The sequence below is a fragment of the Somniosus microcephalus genome, chromosome 3 (assembly GCF_052327205.1).
Source record: "Somniosus microcephalus isolate GS21.2 chromosome 3, FLI_Smic_1.0, whole genome shotgun sequence".
NCBI classification, from domain to species: Eukaryota; Metazoa; Chordata; class Chondrichthyes; order Squaliformes; family Somniosidae; genus Somniosus; species Somniosus microcephalus.
The window spans coordinates 123,237,003-123,253,837 of record NC_140989.1 but is presented as its reverse complement, the minus strand read 5'-3'; the positions used below and the strand labels follow the sequence as shown (position 1 = coordinate 123,253,837).

Here is a 16,835-nt window from a genome sequence, read left to right as displayed (position 1 = left end):
AAATTTCACACTGAGCCAAAGGAGGAGATATTAGGACAGGTGACTGAAAGCTTGGTCATCGAAGTAGGTTTTATGGAGCATCTTAAAGGAGGAGAGAGAAGTGGAGAAACGGAGAGGTTTAGGGAGGCAATTTCAGGGCTTACGGCCTAGGCAGTTGAAGGCACAGCCGCCAATGGTGGAGCAATGGAAAACGAGGATGCACAAGAGGCCAGAATTGGAGGAGCGCGGAGATCTCAGAGGGCTGCAGGGCTGGAGGAGGTTACAGAGATAGGAAGGGGTGAGGCCATGGATGGATTTGAACACAAGGATGAGAATTTTAAAATCGAGGCATTGCCGGACCGGGAGCCAATGTAGGTCAGCGAGCACAGGGGTGATCTGTGAATGGGACTTATCAAGGCGGCAAATGTCCCGTATCCAGAATTCCAGCAAGGCTTCCTTTGACTAGCCGCTGGAAGGCATATGGCAGCAATCTGTCGATGACAGCTCTGTTTAGGAGAAACCACAGTCTACACTTGGAACCTCCTCTAGCGGGTACAGCTCAGCTCGGAAAAGAATAGAGGACTGAGCCGACAGGTTACCATTCCATGGCACTGCATCCACACTCCACTGTGTCTTGTATTTTCACAGAGGTGAAGATGCTTTGATATCACAAATAATAATTTCAACAAGCCATCCTTTAGATTGCCATCCAATAAAATTTTAGCTATTCCACGAAGCTGGGCAGAATAATTGTTACTAGGTACAGGAAACTCTCTTTTAACCGGCACCTAAATATCCGGAAATCTCTCTTAACCGGCAAAATTCAGGAGTAGATTCAGCTAAGTTTTACTATATATTAGTGGCCATTTAACCGGGGTTCCTGGATCTGTGGCCGTGTAACCGGGACTCCTGCACAAGTGCCGTGTAACCGGGGCTCCTGCACCTGTGGCCGTGTACGGGGGTCTCGTACCTTGGTAAGTATACCTCGCTGTAATCCGGACTTTTTGATCAACCGGCACCACGCACCGGATAAAAAAAAGTTTCCTGTACATTGTTTACATGAAATATTATACAACTCATATTTTAAAACAACACCATAGTTGACTTTGCCCGACTTAACAGAGTACCAAAGGAAAAGCTCCACCACAGCAAGGACTCAAAAGGGATTTTCAAACATTTTACCATCAGCTAACATCCGAAAAAATAGTTTCTGCGAAGTTCTAATGGCAAAGAACAATTGAAGAAAACACAGGACCATTAAGCCATTCTTTATCTTGGAATGAACAAAATAAAAATCAACACTTTGTCTATTTTATTTTAAGTGTGGAAACATCATCTTCAAACAACTAGAATAGTAACAGAAAACGCTGCAACTTTCAATACAAACATTCTGCACCACTGGCTCTGCATCTGCCCAATGATTAATTCACATTCTGGCATAATTTTATCCTGAAATATTTTCTCTTTCTCCTTCATGTCTCCCGGAACAGCTTGAGCTCTGAGCAAGGGCTAGAAACAAGCCATGACATCTTAATGAGCTTTGATCAGTGGGAATTCCTGAAACAGAATCGGGGGTGGAATTCCTCAACAATTTTCCTGCCTTTACAGCGCTCAGAACTTCTCCAGCAGCTGACTGAGATAAGCAATCTCAACTCTGCCCTCCGTACCATGGTGCACACACAAACAACATTTTATTAATCATTGCGTCCAACAACTGCAATTCAATCGAACCAGATCATAAGCACGATATATGGGGATTATTCATTACACAAAAATATGTTTTTGTAGCGAGTCCAAAGTTTCTCCAACCCAAGATGAGGAGTCACACACTGAACAAGCCCAAGCCGTCTGACGACTAGTCAAATAAAACTCAGTAAAAATCTCAGCAGAAAATACTGTAAGTTAGCACTTTTTGTAAATAAACCACAGGGAGGTTACATTTCCTTCTGCATTGCTGAAAGAAAACTGCTCCAGACAGAGTGAATTTTGGCCCCAGTTGTCACATAGAAAAACGTATCACAAATAAATGCAAGTTTTAGTTGTATATTCAACACATAGCAAAGCAAGCAGGAGTAACATTCCAGGCTGGATAAGGTAATGCCGAATTCTAATTGCACACACCTTATTTTCCAGTAATAGGTGATTTGTTTTTCCTCTTGTCACATGTTCAGGAGTGCTTTTACCATAACTGTGCAAAACATTCACTTGGCTCTCAGGCGATGCAGGAAACATTTAACAGTGATCTCACTGTGAAATGGCAACCAGAAAATGTAAACAGCAGAGCACCAAAATCACAGGAGATCATTTACTTCATCTGTGTATTTTGTCTCAAACACACTGCTACTTGCATTTTATTCTACGTTATTAATTTACTTCTGAAGTATTAACATACCGATATTCAATGCAATTCCATGGGAAGTTTTAATAAACTTGTGTTTTGCAATGCAGAAATATTACTTTGAATTATCCTGCAAGAGCACAAGTTATTTTCCACACAGCAATGTTATAATTTCCAGCCACCTTGGCAGCCTACTGGTAGTTCACCTATGTTAGTGTGATGCAGTCAGTCATTTATTTGTGAACTCGAATACCACGTGTTGGCAAGTGGCATCACAATCAGCCCGATTCTGTCCTCATATGATGCCATATGTCCATTTTCTAGCACTGGCTCCTGGCAAGGGCTATTTTCCCCTCTCCAGCTTGGAACACTGAAATTAATTGAGGCTCCCTCTGCCACGCTGGCTGAGAGCAACCAAAGCAACACTAACCAAGGATTAAGTTTGAGACTGTCCAAGTGTGTCTTTCTCATTACCATATCAAACAGTGCATTTTGCATTGATCCATTAACTCACAAATTAATTGAAACATTCAATCAGTGGAAAAGTCTGGAGTTGCTGCTTCCAGTATACGTTAAACGGATTTATTGTTGACCTGGGAACACTACTGCCCTGATTACTTCCTGCATGCAGTGACATTTTGGTTGCTAGGTGAGAGCTTTCAGTTGAAGTGGTCCTTTGCACTGAGCAAAGTATCTGGACAGCATGTGCATTGTAACTGCAACCTCTGCATCAATCCCTTCCCTGGCCCCACCATTAGTGACAGAGCCTTCAGCTATTCTCCTCCTGAATCCCTCTGGCTTGCTACCCCTCTCACCATCATCAAAACTTCTCTGTTCAACCAGTGCTTCAGTCATCTCCTTTAACTTCTTTCTCTCAAGCTTCTTGGGTTTCCTGAACCTGATGAAAGGCATGACAGAAAAACTGACCAAACATAAAGTCTTCACAATTAACTTAAGGAAAACTTGGTGTTAAACCTCTGGCCCTCTCTGGCGCTGATGTCATCAAGCAAAGTTTATGCTAGGTTGAAGTAACAGGTGGCAAACTCGGCTGAGGCAAAACTGGCTGGTGTAAATGCTTTGCCTTTTAATGCTCTTGCACTGATACTCTTCAAAGGTTTCTTGCAGCTCTGTCAGCCGTCCCAGAGGGTCCAAGCCGAGGCAACTTTGACAAGCAACTGTACCACACTTGCTGGAGAGGCAACTGTAACCATTTCCAATCATGAAGGGTTTTAAGGTGAAAGGCAGAGGAGTTTAGAGATGGAAATGCAGAAAGGAGGGCCAAGGCAGCTAAAAGCTCTGCAAGCCAGGTGAAATGAAGGGAGGGAGGATGCATAGAAGACCAGAAAACTGAAGGGCATGTACTGCTGGAGGGTGCAAAGGGATGAAGGGACAAGACCATGGAGAAATTTGAGGATGAGTACAAAAGATTTCAATTCATCAGTGTGGGACAGGAAGTCACTGTAAAGCAATGATAGACAAGCAGGACTTAGTGCAGGACAGAATATGGGTTGCTGAATTTTGAATGAGTTGGAGTTAATGGAGAGGAGGATGGCAGTCTGGCAAGGAAGTCTCAAGGCAGGAGTAAACATTTTGGCAGCAGTGGAAGTATTGAATATTGTAGAGGTGGAAGTAAGCAGTCTTGGTGATGGATAAAATGTGAGGTTTAAAACTCAACTCTGCATTGAAAAGGACACAAAACCTGATTCAACCGGGGGGGATCAGCCAGAGAGGCAATGGAGCAGAGATGGTGGCGGCAGAAAATAAGACGTAGTCCTGTATCCTGCCTCAGTATTAACTCTCTGACAAACCTGCAGATTTCCAATTTCTCCCTCTCATTATGAAAGACAACATGCGGCAGGGAATGTTATTGGGGATGATGGGGCTTTCCCAGTCTACCGTACTTTGTAAATCTTGTATACTCTATAGTGGGAATAGAGACTTGCACAAGGTATGAGATATTGAAATATTCTGAGCCCCGGTAACATATGATGCACTCACTCTTGCAGAAAGATCAAGAGCAGGGAGCTTACAGATTTTCTAGGAAGTCAGAAATTAGGAGAGGCAGAAGGGACAGGGCTCCACGATTACACAGATTGGGGTCACAGCTTGACAAGACGCTATTCTTTCACTTCTGGAACCTGGGTTTGACTTCAGCCCAGACTGATACGGTGAAAGCCTCCTCACTTCTCTGGCTCAACTCCTACTTGAAATGAGTCAGGACAATAACAGCCCACAGAAAAACGATCTTGCTTCAGAATTATTTGAGAGTCTCATTCAGCTCGGCCAGGAGGATGGCTGGGGTGGTAACGGGAAAGTTTTGAATTGGTACATCAGGTGATGCTGCCAAGGTTGTGGTTAAAGCATGTTGGAGCACATAGAAATAAAAACAGAAAATGCTAGAAACACTCAGCAAGTCAGGCAGCCTCTGAGTTCTGACAGAAGGTCATGAACCTGAAATGTTAACCCCAGAAGGTCATGAACTTGAAACGTTAACCCTACCTTTCTAATTCCGCTGATGCTGTGTGACCTGCTAAATGTTTCCACTAATTATTTGCTGTCAGGTAGAAAATCCCAGACTCTGTCTAAGGTATTTCTTTTAAACGTTAACATGTTAACAATTTTTTGAAGTTTTTAAATCCAAAACGATTACTTTGAGAGACTTAACTCAGGTAAATAATATTTTCTGAGGTAACTGTTTGATTGACAGGAAGACTGGCTATTGACAGAGGGTTGGTTCGAAGCCCTGCCACTTCCCACCCAAGAAATGGAAACACTGATGACTGAATTTTGCTAGTTGAAAATAAAAATGTTATTAAAGTGGGATGTGTTTATTGAATGTCCCAGAGAGGCAGAGTGTAATGTGCACATTTATTTATGCAGCTGATACATTTATTTATCCACTAAGGCAACAGAAACCATTTACACAACAATTAATTCAATGTTTGCAGAGAGCCATTAAACTTACAAACTTGTGCAGACAGACCCAGAACCCACCTTGTCCTCTCTCCTTCCAACTGCTGACAGAATCCAAAAATCCACCAGTGATCCACCACATTCCACCTCTCGTTCTACCAAACCCCAGGTTTCCCCAGCCCAGTGCTGCTTTCCTCCAGGATCTAGAACCTGTGCTACACAGTGCAACCAACTCCCAGGACTGTTTCCTGGTGCTGCTAAAACTCACAATCGCCCCCTAGTGCTGCTAAACACTCGGGTAGAGTTTCTGCTCGGCTGTGCTGTTTTTTTCGGCTCAATTCGCCCGAAATCGGCGTAACCATCACAAAAGATCACAACATTTTAAGCACAAATTACATCCAGCGCAAATCGAGTTTCCGCAATCTTTTGTGCTGGTTTAAAAAACATCGTGCTAGAAGCAGACCCTGCCCACAAAACGGGTCACACCCCCAGGTAGGGTTGCAAAATTCCAGGAATTTTTAAGAGGAAACTTTCCATGGGAATTTTCAGGACTTCAGAGTTTTTTTGCACACTGATGGTTTTTGTCTCTGACCCTTATATTATCTTTGTCATCAAAATAGACATACTGTTCCATACAAATAAAAACAGGCTTTCAAAACTTTATTTAGGTTATAATTTTGAACTTTATTGAACCCCCACAAAAAAGACCCATCTAAAATAAAAAGAGCGTCAGCTTATTTAGCCTGTAATTTGTCCTTATTTTGTCCCTTTGAGTCTTCTACTCATCATTGCTCCTCCTGATTCTCTGACTCTGGCTCTAACATGTCCATTTCCTCCTCTGTCACTCTGTCTAGCTGTGTGGTGGACACTTCTGTATCTGGCTCAATAAGTTGTAGGTTCGCCCGGATAGCCACCAGTTTCTCCACTCTCGTTAGTCAGCCTGTTGCACACCTTTGTATGCGTATTCCCAAAAAGTGACCAGTTTCGTTCAGAGGCCGCTGATGAAGGTGGGATTTGGAGTATCACCGATGCAATGGGTGACAGGGCCTCAGATGCACAAAGTCCCGTCCACCGGGTATGTGTACCGATATGCTTGCATGATTCCCATATCCCGTCCCCATTCCAAAGACCTTGCTTGGTAGAGAACTTTGCCAGACTTCCTAGAACTTTGCCCACGTCCAGATTGAGGTGGCGTGAGAGGGTAGAAATCACACTGTAAGCGCTGTTGATCTGTTCTCCAGAAAGTATTGGTCTCCCAACATGCTTTGGGTCCAGCATGTATGCTGCAGCATGAATCGGCGTGACACAAAATTCTTGACCTGTCTGTATGAATTGAACAATTGCCTTCTCCTCTGCTTTGAGCAGCAGGGATGTGGGTAGGACAATGCTGATTTGTTCTTTTACATCAGCAAAAAGCCTGAGAACATCTGACAAGACAGCTTCATCTCCTTCAATCTGAGCAATTGCAGATGCTACTGGTGAGAGTAGTTTAAGGCTGCTAACCACTCTCCCAAAATACATCATCCAACAGTATTTTCTTGATGGTGGTTTCCAAATCCCCAGACTGGGACATTGCCATTTCTTGCAGCGACTCCTGACCCTCCAGAAGGCTGTTGTACATTATGACAATGCCACCCCATCTAGTGTTGCTGGGCAGTTTCAGTGTGGTGTTCTTGTTCTTTGTCGTTTGCTTGGAGTTGTAGGTTGCCTGGGGTAAAATGCTTCCACATATCCGACGGTAAACGTGGCATTGTTCTATGCAGAGAAATAAAGGGAATTCGTCTCTGTATCGAACTGCGGTTGATCAGTACGATTGCAACAGGGTGAGTAAATTTTTCCTGATGCTCCATGTGATGGAAGCATGACCTGTGCACGCACGATGCTACATCACCAATAGAGGGAGCTAATTGCTCATCCAACCAATCAGGACACATTTGTTCACAGTCACACACAAAACTTGTAATTATTAAAACAAGCCAAGTAAGAAGATAAACATATATTGATTAAGAAATTCCTTAATAATAAAATTACGAACAGAGATGGAATCTTAAAGAGAGGACCTGTGGAAAAAAAAACATAAAAAAAACAATATTATGCTAGCATGTGCTTTTTGGGCAAAATTCCCAAGCTAAACTTCCCGTGGAAAATTTCTGGAAATTTCCCGATAACTTTCCACCCCTTCGCAACCCTACCCCCAGCTTGAATTAGTCACCAGTGGGAGTTTCTGCTAATTACACCCATGTGCGGGCACGAGAGAGGGAGAGAGAGGGGAAGAAAATGAAGGGAGACAGAAACAGAGAGACACACACAAACACAGATTTAAAGAATTTCTCTCGGGTTTATTCATTAACTCATTACAGTAAAATAGATGGTAAAGTCAGTGAACCATTAATAACTTATACGTGGTAGGTGAAGATTTGTGTGTTCACTGTACCAAATCAGAACATGCAACTTATCACAAGATATTTCCTGCATAAACCAGTATCTAACATAAAATTAGTGCAAATTGAGTCTTAAGGAGGAGAGTAAAGTGAAGAGGCAGAGGGGTGTGGACAGGAATTTCTGAAGATACAGCTGCCAATAGTGAGGCAAAGGTAATGCACAAGAGGAAGAATCAGAGGAGGCAAGAGTTCCAGGGCTGGTTGGGGAGCTAAGGTTCACAGAGAGTAGAAGATGGGTGATGGGAGGCCAGTCAGAAAATCATTGCAACAGTGACGGTGGAAGTGAAGTCTTTGTGATGCAGGGAATATAGGGCAAGGAGTTCAGCTTGGGGTTGAATTCAATGCTGAAGCTGCAACAGTCTGGTTCAGCCCAAGACAATATTCCAGAGGGGGACGGAGACAGCGCTGAGGGGCCGGAGTTTGTGGCGGGGACTGAAGACCATGGCTATGGTCTTCCCAAGGTTTAGCTGGAGGAACCTGCACATCAGCCAAGTCTGGATATTGGACAAGCAGTGTGACCGTGGAGGGATTGAGAGGTGGTGGAAAGGTAGAGGTGTGAGTCATCAGTGTACCTGTGGAAGCTGATCACATATGTGCGGAAGATGTCGCCAAGGAGTAGTGTGTAGACGAGAGCACTAATTTCAATACAATACATTAGTTGACCTCCCATGGCACTGTTCATGGGTAGTCTGGGGTCTGAAGCAGGGTTGTAATGTGTTGCTACTAGGATGAAGCTCAGTTTAATATCTTGTCCTGTTAAAACCACTGCTCAGATATTCCTACGGTGGTGATCTAAATAGGCACATCCTAAGGTTAATGAGAAGCTGGTTGCCAAAATAAGTTTCTGTAAATTGGCAGCTTCTTAGCTTCTGCCCTTAGTGAGGGGTCAGGTTAACAAGGTCAGAGAAACAAAGCAAAAAATGGCTCATTTTCTTTCTCCTTTTAATACTTCAACACTCTAATCATTTTGTCTGACGAGTAATGGATGTTTGTTAGAAGCAAGACATATTTAGGTTTTAGCAAATCTCTGATATTGAACATGTTGAGTCAGAGAATATGTTGTTTTATAGCAATATAAGGGGTGTGAGACATGTGAGACAGCATTTGGGCCAAAGACCTAAAGCGACTAAATAAATTAAATTCTGTTATTCAATGATATTACTGCTGCTTTACATGCTGAATTCTGTCCATTTTCCATGAAAATTAAAATTCGTGGCCTTGATAATCAATTTTTAATTCTCAACCTTTTTAAAGGCAACATACACAGGATGGCAGGCAAGCTGGCAGGTTGGAATAGGTATTGGGTTCAGGCATGGAGAGGCTGCCCGTGAGGTGAAAGACACAGGTGTGAGGAGGAAAGTGGGGACTAGGACTCGGGAGGCCAGGAGAAGGCAAGAGGTGATGGGTGTGGGTTATGCTATGCCAAAGGGGTAAAGGAGTGGTGGGATATAGGAGTGGGGATGGTGTATATCTCATGAAAGAATCTGGAAAGCAGTTTGAGAGCGCGTTCTGCCACAAACCATAAAGCAAGTGTTTTTTGACCGATTCCAGGAAAATAATGACTTTTTCCTTACCCATTGTTCTGGATAAATGAATAGTACAGCCATAGAAACAAATTTTGTGAACAATTGTTTTAGAATTCTCAGTATGCACAAACCACGTACTGTAATCATCCTTCTCTAACACGCTTTAATCCGTTTACCGTTTCGTTACTGCTAGTCTCTCAAAGCAGCAATTTATTTACTTTGCAAACACCAAATGAACCAATCAAAAAATAAATCAGCCATTCTGGTGAGATCTCCAATAAGCTTCTTTTCAAATTCTTAACTTCTTGCCCGCCCCCTCCAACACCTGCCAGTTCAAGACCAGCCCCTCCCCTCCAGCCACTATATCTTGCCTACTACATGGCTGTGTAACTTGGCTTTTAAAAAATTAGCTTGAAAACAATGTCCTATGATAATAAATAAAACAGGTCACTCATTTACAGTGTTCACATGAAAATTGGGAATTTGATCCCAAAAATAGCAGTAAAAATCCCCAAATTCCATATAATAAAAAGCAATTGCACTTATTCAGTCCCCATACATCAGCAGTCCCATTACATTAGGTACAATTTTAAAGGGGGTGCAGGAACAGAGACACCTGGGGGAGTATGTACACAAATCTTTGAAGTTGGCAGGACAACTTGAGAAGGCTGTTGAAATTGATCCTTGGATTTATAAATATAGAGGCATAGAGTACAAAAACAAAGAAGTTATGCTAAACCTTTATAAAACACTGGTTAGGCCCCAGCTGGAGAAATTGTGTTCTATTCTGGGTGCCACACTTTAGGAAGGATGTCAAGGCCTTGGAGAGGGTGCAGAGGGGATTTATCAGAATGGTACCAGAGATGAGGGACTCCAGTTACGTAGAGAGACTAGAGAAGCTGCGTTTGTTCTCCTTAGAGCAGAGACGGTTAAGGGGAGATTTGATAGAGGTGTTCAAAATCATGAAGGTGTTTGATAGAGTAAATAAGGAGAAACGGTTTCCATTGGCAGAAGGGTCAGTAACCAGAGGACACAGATTTAAGATAATTGGCAATAATCCAGGGGGGAAAATTAGGAGAATTTTTTTTAATGCAGCGAGTGGTTATGATCTGGCATGCGCTGCCTGCAAGGGTAGTGGAAGCAGATTCAATAGAAACATAGAAGATAGGAGCAGGAGTAGGCCATTCGGCCCCTCGAGCCTGCTCCGCCATTCAATGCGATCATGGCTGATCATCCAAATTCAGTACCCGGCCCCTGCTTTCTCCCCATACCCCTTGATCCCTTTAGCCTTAAGACATATATCCAACTCCTTTTTGAATATATTTAATGAATTGGCCTCTACTGCCTTCTGTGGTAGAGAATTCCACAGGTTCACCACTCTCTGGGTGAAGAAATTCCTCCTCATTTCTGTCCTAAATGGCCTACCCCTTATCCTTAGACTGTGACCCCTGGTTCTGGACTCCCCGACCATCGGGAACGTCCTTCCTGCATCTAGTCTGTCCAGTCCTGTCAGAATTTTATAAGTTTCAATGAGATCTCCTCTCATTCTTCTAAACTCCAGCGAGTACAAGCCCAATCGACCCAATCTCTCCTCATACGTCATTCCTGCCATCCCAGGTATCAGCCTGGTGAATCTTCGCTGAACTCCTTCCATGGCAAGAACATCCTTCCTCAGATAAGGTGACCAAAACTGCACACAATACTCAAGATGTGGTCTCACCAAAGCCCTGTATAACTGCAGCAAGACATCCTTGTTCCTGTACTCAAACCCTCTCGCTACAAAGGCCAACATACCATTTGCCTTCTTAACCGCCTGCTGCACCTGCATGCTTACCTTCAGCGACAGGTGCACAAGGACACCCAGGTCTCGTTGCACTTCCCCTTCTCCCAATCTATTGCCATTCAGATAATAATCTGCCTTCCTGTTTTCGCCAAAGTGGATAACCTGACATTTATCCACATTATATTGCATCTGCCATGCTTCTGCCCAATCACCCAACCTGTCCAAATCATCCTGTAGTTTCTCGGCATCCTCCTCACAGCACACGCCCACCCAGCTTTGTGTCGTCTGCAAATTTGGAGATATTACATCTAATTCTCTTGTCTAGATCATTAATATATACTGTGAATAGCTGGGGTCCAAGGACTGATCCCTACGGTACCCCACGAGTCACTGCCTGCCACTCGGAAAAAGACCCGTTTATTCCAACTCTTTGCTTTCTGTCTGCCAACCAGTTCTCTATCCAAGTCAATGTCCCAATCCCATGTGCCTTAACTTTACACGCTAATCTCTTATGCGGGACCTTATCAAAAGCCTTCTGAAAGTCCAAATACACCACATCCACTGGTTCTCCCTTATCTATTTTACCAGTTACATCCTCAAAAAATGCCAGTAGATTAGTCAAGCACGATTTACCTTTTGTAAATCCATGTTGACTTTGTCCGATCCTGTCCCTGTTTCCCCAGTGCTCTGCCAATGGTAACTTTCAAAAGGGAATTGGATAAATACTCGAAGGGAAAAATTAGCAGGGCCATGGGGAATGAGCAGAGAAGTGGGACTAATTGGATAGCTCTTTCAAAGAGCCGGCACATGCACAATGGGCCGAATGGCCTCCTTCTGTGCTGTAAGATTCTATTGTGATAGGTATTATATGTCATAACATTCTAGTTATAAAACAATGTATCCTCTAACTCTCCCTAAGCAACGACATGGGCAATTTGCCAATATGTATAATGTCTTCAGTTTATTTTGGTCTGGATGTTGCTTTTTTAATATGAGCAGTTAAAAGGAAGCAATCAAACAGTATATATAATTTCAGTATACTTTTGGGGAATTCCAACAATTGCAATTAACTGGCTGGAGTTAAACAGTTTTAACTAGCAGCGAGGCATTTCAATGTACGCATTCCCATATCTGGGCAATTAAAGATCAAATATAATCAGTTGGAAGACTTCTACCTTTTTGAGCTTTTTGCCTGTCAGGTCTGATATTAAATCTTACTTCAATCATGTATGCCATCTTGTTAAAAATTCTGCCTGTAGCATCTTAAGCCAACTTTATCTCTACTGATAACTTCTCTTAATAAATGCAACTTTATTGAAAAGTTGCCACAACCATGATCTTCTTCACCCTCTCGTCACTTGCCAAAAATATCTTTTGTAACTTCTGCAATTCCTCCTTTCCAACCTTCCTCTGCTGATAGGAAAGTGAGAAAGTTAAGCTATTTGGTTCACTATTTGCTGCAACATTAACGTCATTAATCTTGGTCAGAATCTCCCTCTATTCTGTGGGAATTATGACAGATATCAAGTTTTATCCCCACCAGGTCTCTTGGACGTTCCACGCTATTCCAGTGATGATGGGATCCCTTCCATTGCAGTCAAGATGTATGTCCCCTTGCTACACAGTCTTAATAATTATATTGAATGTTTGAAATTATTAGTGAGTTTCTGGTTACTCAACAGGGAAACAAGCCCTTCCTCAAGTCAACAACTGCTTGCACAAAACTTTAAAAAAAATTGAGAGCTGAAATCAGTTTAAAACATCAATGTCATCATTTTGATATGCATTAGAAACCATCTGCATCAATAAAGGGGCAAGGGTCTATATCTCTTATATCAAAATACAGTACAGTACATTTTCTTTCCCAAATAAGACAAGGAAAATCAAATTACCCTCTTCTAAATTAAACTAGCTAATCTCCTGTGGTATTTTTCAGGGACAGTCCGGGGTCTGGAGCATAACTGTGATGTTTAATAAGATCACATTCCAAGTCAAAGCGAATATAATAGAAGGCCAAGGATCAGAGCACAACAGCTGGGAAAGGATGCAGGGTTACAGGGAGGCAGGGGAAGTGGCGAGGGTCACGGGGAAAGGGGCGAGGGTCACGGGGAAGGGTCAGGGGTGAGGGTTACATGGAGACAGGGGTGAGGGGTGCATGATACAGAATTTTAAAATGAAAACTGCTGGATTGAGAAGTAGGCCAATGCCAATGGCAATGGCAACTGTTCAGAGTTTTTCCCCTCTGGATCTGACGGTGGGTCTAAACATTTTCTTTGTCGAATCAGAAAATCAAAATGCACTTTAAAACACTAAAATTGCCACATTTAAAATGATAAAAGTCTATATTTTCAATATCCATACTGTGATCATTATGCAATCACGAGACGATATCCATGTCTTTTACATTTGGGAGACTGCGATAATTCTTGTGCGAATGGGTTCTGATTGGTAAGCAACTAAAAACCACTTAACACAGACTGATTGCTTTGTTTAGGAGGAGGTAAAATTGGTTGGTGTTGCATCAGAAAGCCAGCACTTTAATTTTTACAATAGCAAAATACTGCGGATGCTGGAAATCTGAAATAACAACAGAAATTGCTGGAAATACTCAGCAGGCCAGGCAGCATCCGTGGAGAGAGAAACAGAGTTAACGTTTCAGGTCTGGGACCCTTCATCAGAACTGGCTTTGTTCAACTATGGAAGATACCCTTCAGCTGTGTGTCCCAGCTTGACCTTTAAATGAGACAAGAGGCAGAACTCCCTGTACCACCTGATTGCTACTTATGTGGACATTTATTGACAAAACCTCACATTAAGGTTTCATGTTACAGACACTGGTCCAGGCACTGTATTACTAAGAGAATTGGATAAGTGCTGCATCTTATTACTGTTGTTCCTGAGGAGTTGCAGTTAAGACTTCAGCGATCAGGAGAAATCTCTTTCTGACTTTGTTACTGGTTAATTTTTACTTTTAATAAAGCGGATTCATAGCTTACAGCACAAGTTGCATGATCTGCAAGTGTTTTTCTTTTCCCCAATATCCAAAGGTTATGAGAGCACAAGAGTTTCATGTCAATTCCAGTGAACAACACATCACCAGATATTGTGTATAAAGTCAGACCTCAGTTGAAGGGGACTGAGAGCTTCCTTATAGGAGCAGACTTGATGGGCCAATGGCCTCCTCCTATGACTTTAGCTGTCTTTGACACTGGCAATGGTGAATCCAAAAAACACAATAAATCAGAATTCAGTTGGCAGGGAACACATGATGTAAAACAGCAAAGCAACTGGGAACCTTGCCATCAGGAAGTCTGAAACAAGCATGAAAGCAATGAATCGAGGATGTGCAGCAAGGAGAAATTAACCAATAATACAAAGCAGATGCTGAACCAAGTTTTGAAAAGCATTTTTGTAAAATTAGCTTGAGTCACCACCTTAATTTTCCTCCAGCTGAAAACTTAAAAGTAGAAGCAACATTTATAAGAAGCAACATTTATAACACAAGAAACCTGTAAAAAGTGAACTAGTTCTCAATAAAATTTTCTTGCTTAGGGTTGCCTGCACACTGTTGCAATTCCTTCAAAAATGTTTTCTCAGAGAGGCTTACGTTTTGTTTTTGGGTCTTCTAACCTTTTTATCCTAGTGTATGTTGGCTCTCGTACAATAGATCACTTCCATGGGCATGTCACAACTCCTTTGGGAATATCTATCCTTGATTTAAGATCGACGTAAGCTTTTAGTAACGCTATGCAAATCATTGGTTAGGCCACAGTTAGAATATTGTGTCCAGTTTTAGGCACCTTACTTTAGGAATGATGTCAAGGTCATAGAGAAGGAAGAGATTTACTATGATATCAGGAATGAGAGGTTTTCGTTATAAAGAGACTAGAGAAACTGGAGCTCATTTCACTAGAACAGAGAAGTTTAAGTGGGGTTCAGACACAAGTGTTCAGAATTATGAGATATTTTGATAAGTTAAAAAACTACTATTTCCAATGGTTTATAAGTTAGTAACTAGCGGGCATAAATTTAAAATCATAATCAAAAGTTGAAAGGGAGAGGTTAGCATTTTTTTATGCAGAGGGTTGTTAGGGCGAGGAATGTTCAGCCAGAAACAGTGGTGGAAACAATCACAACAGCTTTAATAAGGGAACATAGGAACCTGAGGAGGCCATTCAACCTCTCGAGCCTGTTGCGCCATTCAATTAGATCCTGGCTGATATGTGCCTCAATTCCATTTACCTCCATATCCCTTGATATCCTTACCCAACAAAAATCTACCAATAGCAAATCTCAGTCTTAGAAATTTCAACTGTCCCCCAGTCTTCCAGATTTCCACTACCCTTTGTATGAAAAAGTGCTTCGAGACTTCAGTCCTCAACAAGATTATGCTCCCTTGTTCATTTCTCCCAGCAAAGGAAATAGTTTCTCTGTATCCCTTTCAAGTCCCTTTATCATCTTAGACACCTCAATAAGATCATCCCTCAACCATCTAATCTCAAAGGAATTGCAGTAACCTGGGAGGTTATGAGTAACCTGATCCACCAGGTGGTGCTGTGGCAATTGCTCTCCTGAGTTAAGTCTGATCTGTACTGTGGTACTCTTTGTTTTTGCTGCCTCATGGCAGAAGCTTTTATGTGCAAGTGTTGATTAAACCATGTTAAGGAGTTAACCTGTGTCTGTCTCCATCTATGGCCAGCTCAAGATACCACAGGAATACAAACCAAAGTTATGCAAACTGTCCTCAGAAGTTAACCCTTTAAGCGCTGGTATCATTCTAGTGAATTTGCTCTGTACTCCCACAAAGGCCAATGTATCCTTCCTGAGGTGTGGTGCCAAAAATTGAATGCAATACTCCAGATGTGGTCGAACCAAGGCTCTGCACAACTTCCTCACTTACGTATTCCAATCCCCTTGATTTAAATGCCAGCATTCCATTAGCCTTTTTGATAACATTTTGTGCCTGTGCACCAAGTGGAAAACTAGTTGATGCCCCTCACGTGCCTCTGGACTGATACTCCAGTGCAGTACTGAGGGAGCGCTTAACTGTCGGAGGGGCAGTACTGAGTGAGCGCTGCACTATCAGAGGGTCAGTGCTGAGGGAAGTCTGCACTGTTGGAGGTGCAGTACTGAGGGTGTGCTGCATTGCCGGAGGTGCCATCTTTCAGATGAGACATTAAACCGAGCCCCGTCTGTCCTCTCAGTTGGACATAAAAGATCCCATGGCACTATTTCTAAGAAGAGCAGGGGAGTTATCGATGGTGTCCTGGCCAATATTTATCCCTCAATCAAGATAACAAAATCAGATTATCTGGTCATTATCACATTGCTGTTTGTGCGAGCTTGCTGTGCACAAATTGGCTGCCGCATTGCCTACATTACAACAGCGACTACACTTCAATAGTAGTTAATTGGCTGTAAAGCGCTTCGAGACGTCCAGTGGACGTGAAAGGCGCTATATAAATGCAAGTCTTTCTTTCAATCAACATCACTAAAACATATTATCTGGTCATTATCACATTGCTGTTTGAGGGCTTGCTGTGCGTAAATTGGCTGCCACGCTTCGTACATTACGACAATGACTACACTTCAAAAAAGTACATAAATGACTGAAGCACTTTGGAATGTCTTGAGGTTATGAAAGGCATTGTATAAATGCAAGCCTTTCTTTCTATCTCTCTAGCTGCCACTACTTCCACTTTTTCTCCTTGCCCCCTATGTTTCTCTGTGTATTATGCCCCTGTTCAACCTGCTGCCCCAATATCAGGGCTAAAATGGGGGAGCACTGAGGGGCCCAAAATTGTGGAATCGGGAGGCCCAAGTAGCCCAAAATAGTGAAGTGGGAAGCCTATGCA

General features: G+C 42.5%; 1 protein-coding gene across 3 annotated transcripts in view; it reads right to left on the bottom strand.

The window, feature by feature from the left end:
- Positions 1-16,835, bottom strand: part of commd1 (copper metabolism (Murr1) domain containing 1) — a 165,825-nt gene that overhangs the window by 56,877 nt on the left and 92,113 nt on the right. Inside the window, exon 3 of one of the 3 annotated variants that reach the window (XM_085981567.1) lies at positions 5,789-6,985. The exons of 1 other annotated variant lie outside the window; for it this stretch is intronic. In XM_085981567.1, coding sequence (XP_085837693.1) covers positions 6,890-6,985 — 96 coding nt within the window. In that variant the 3' untranslated portion in view covers positions 5,789-6,889. One more of the 3 variants, XM_085981568.1, reaches the window with a different exon arrangement.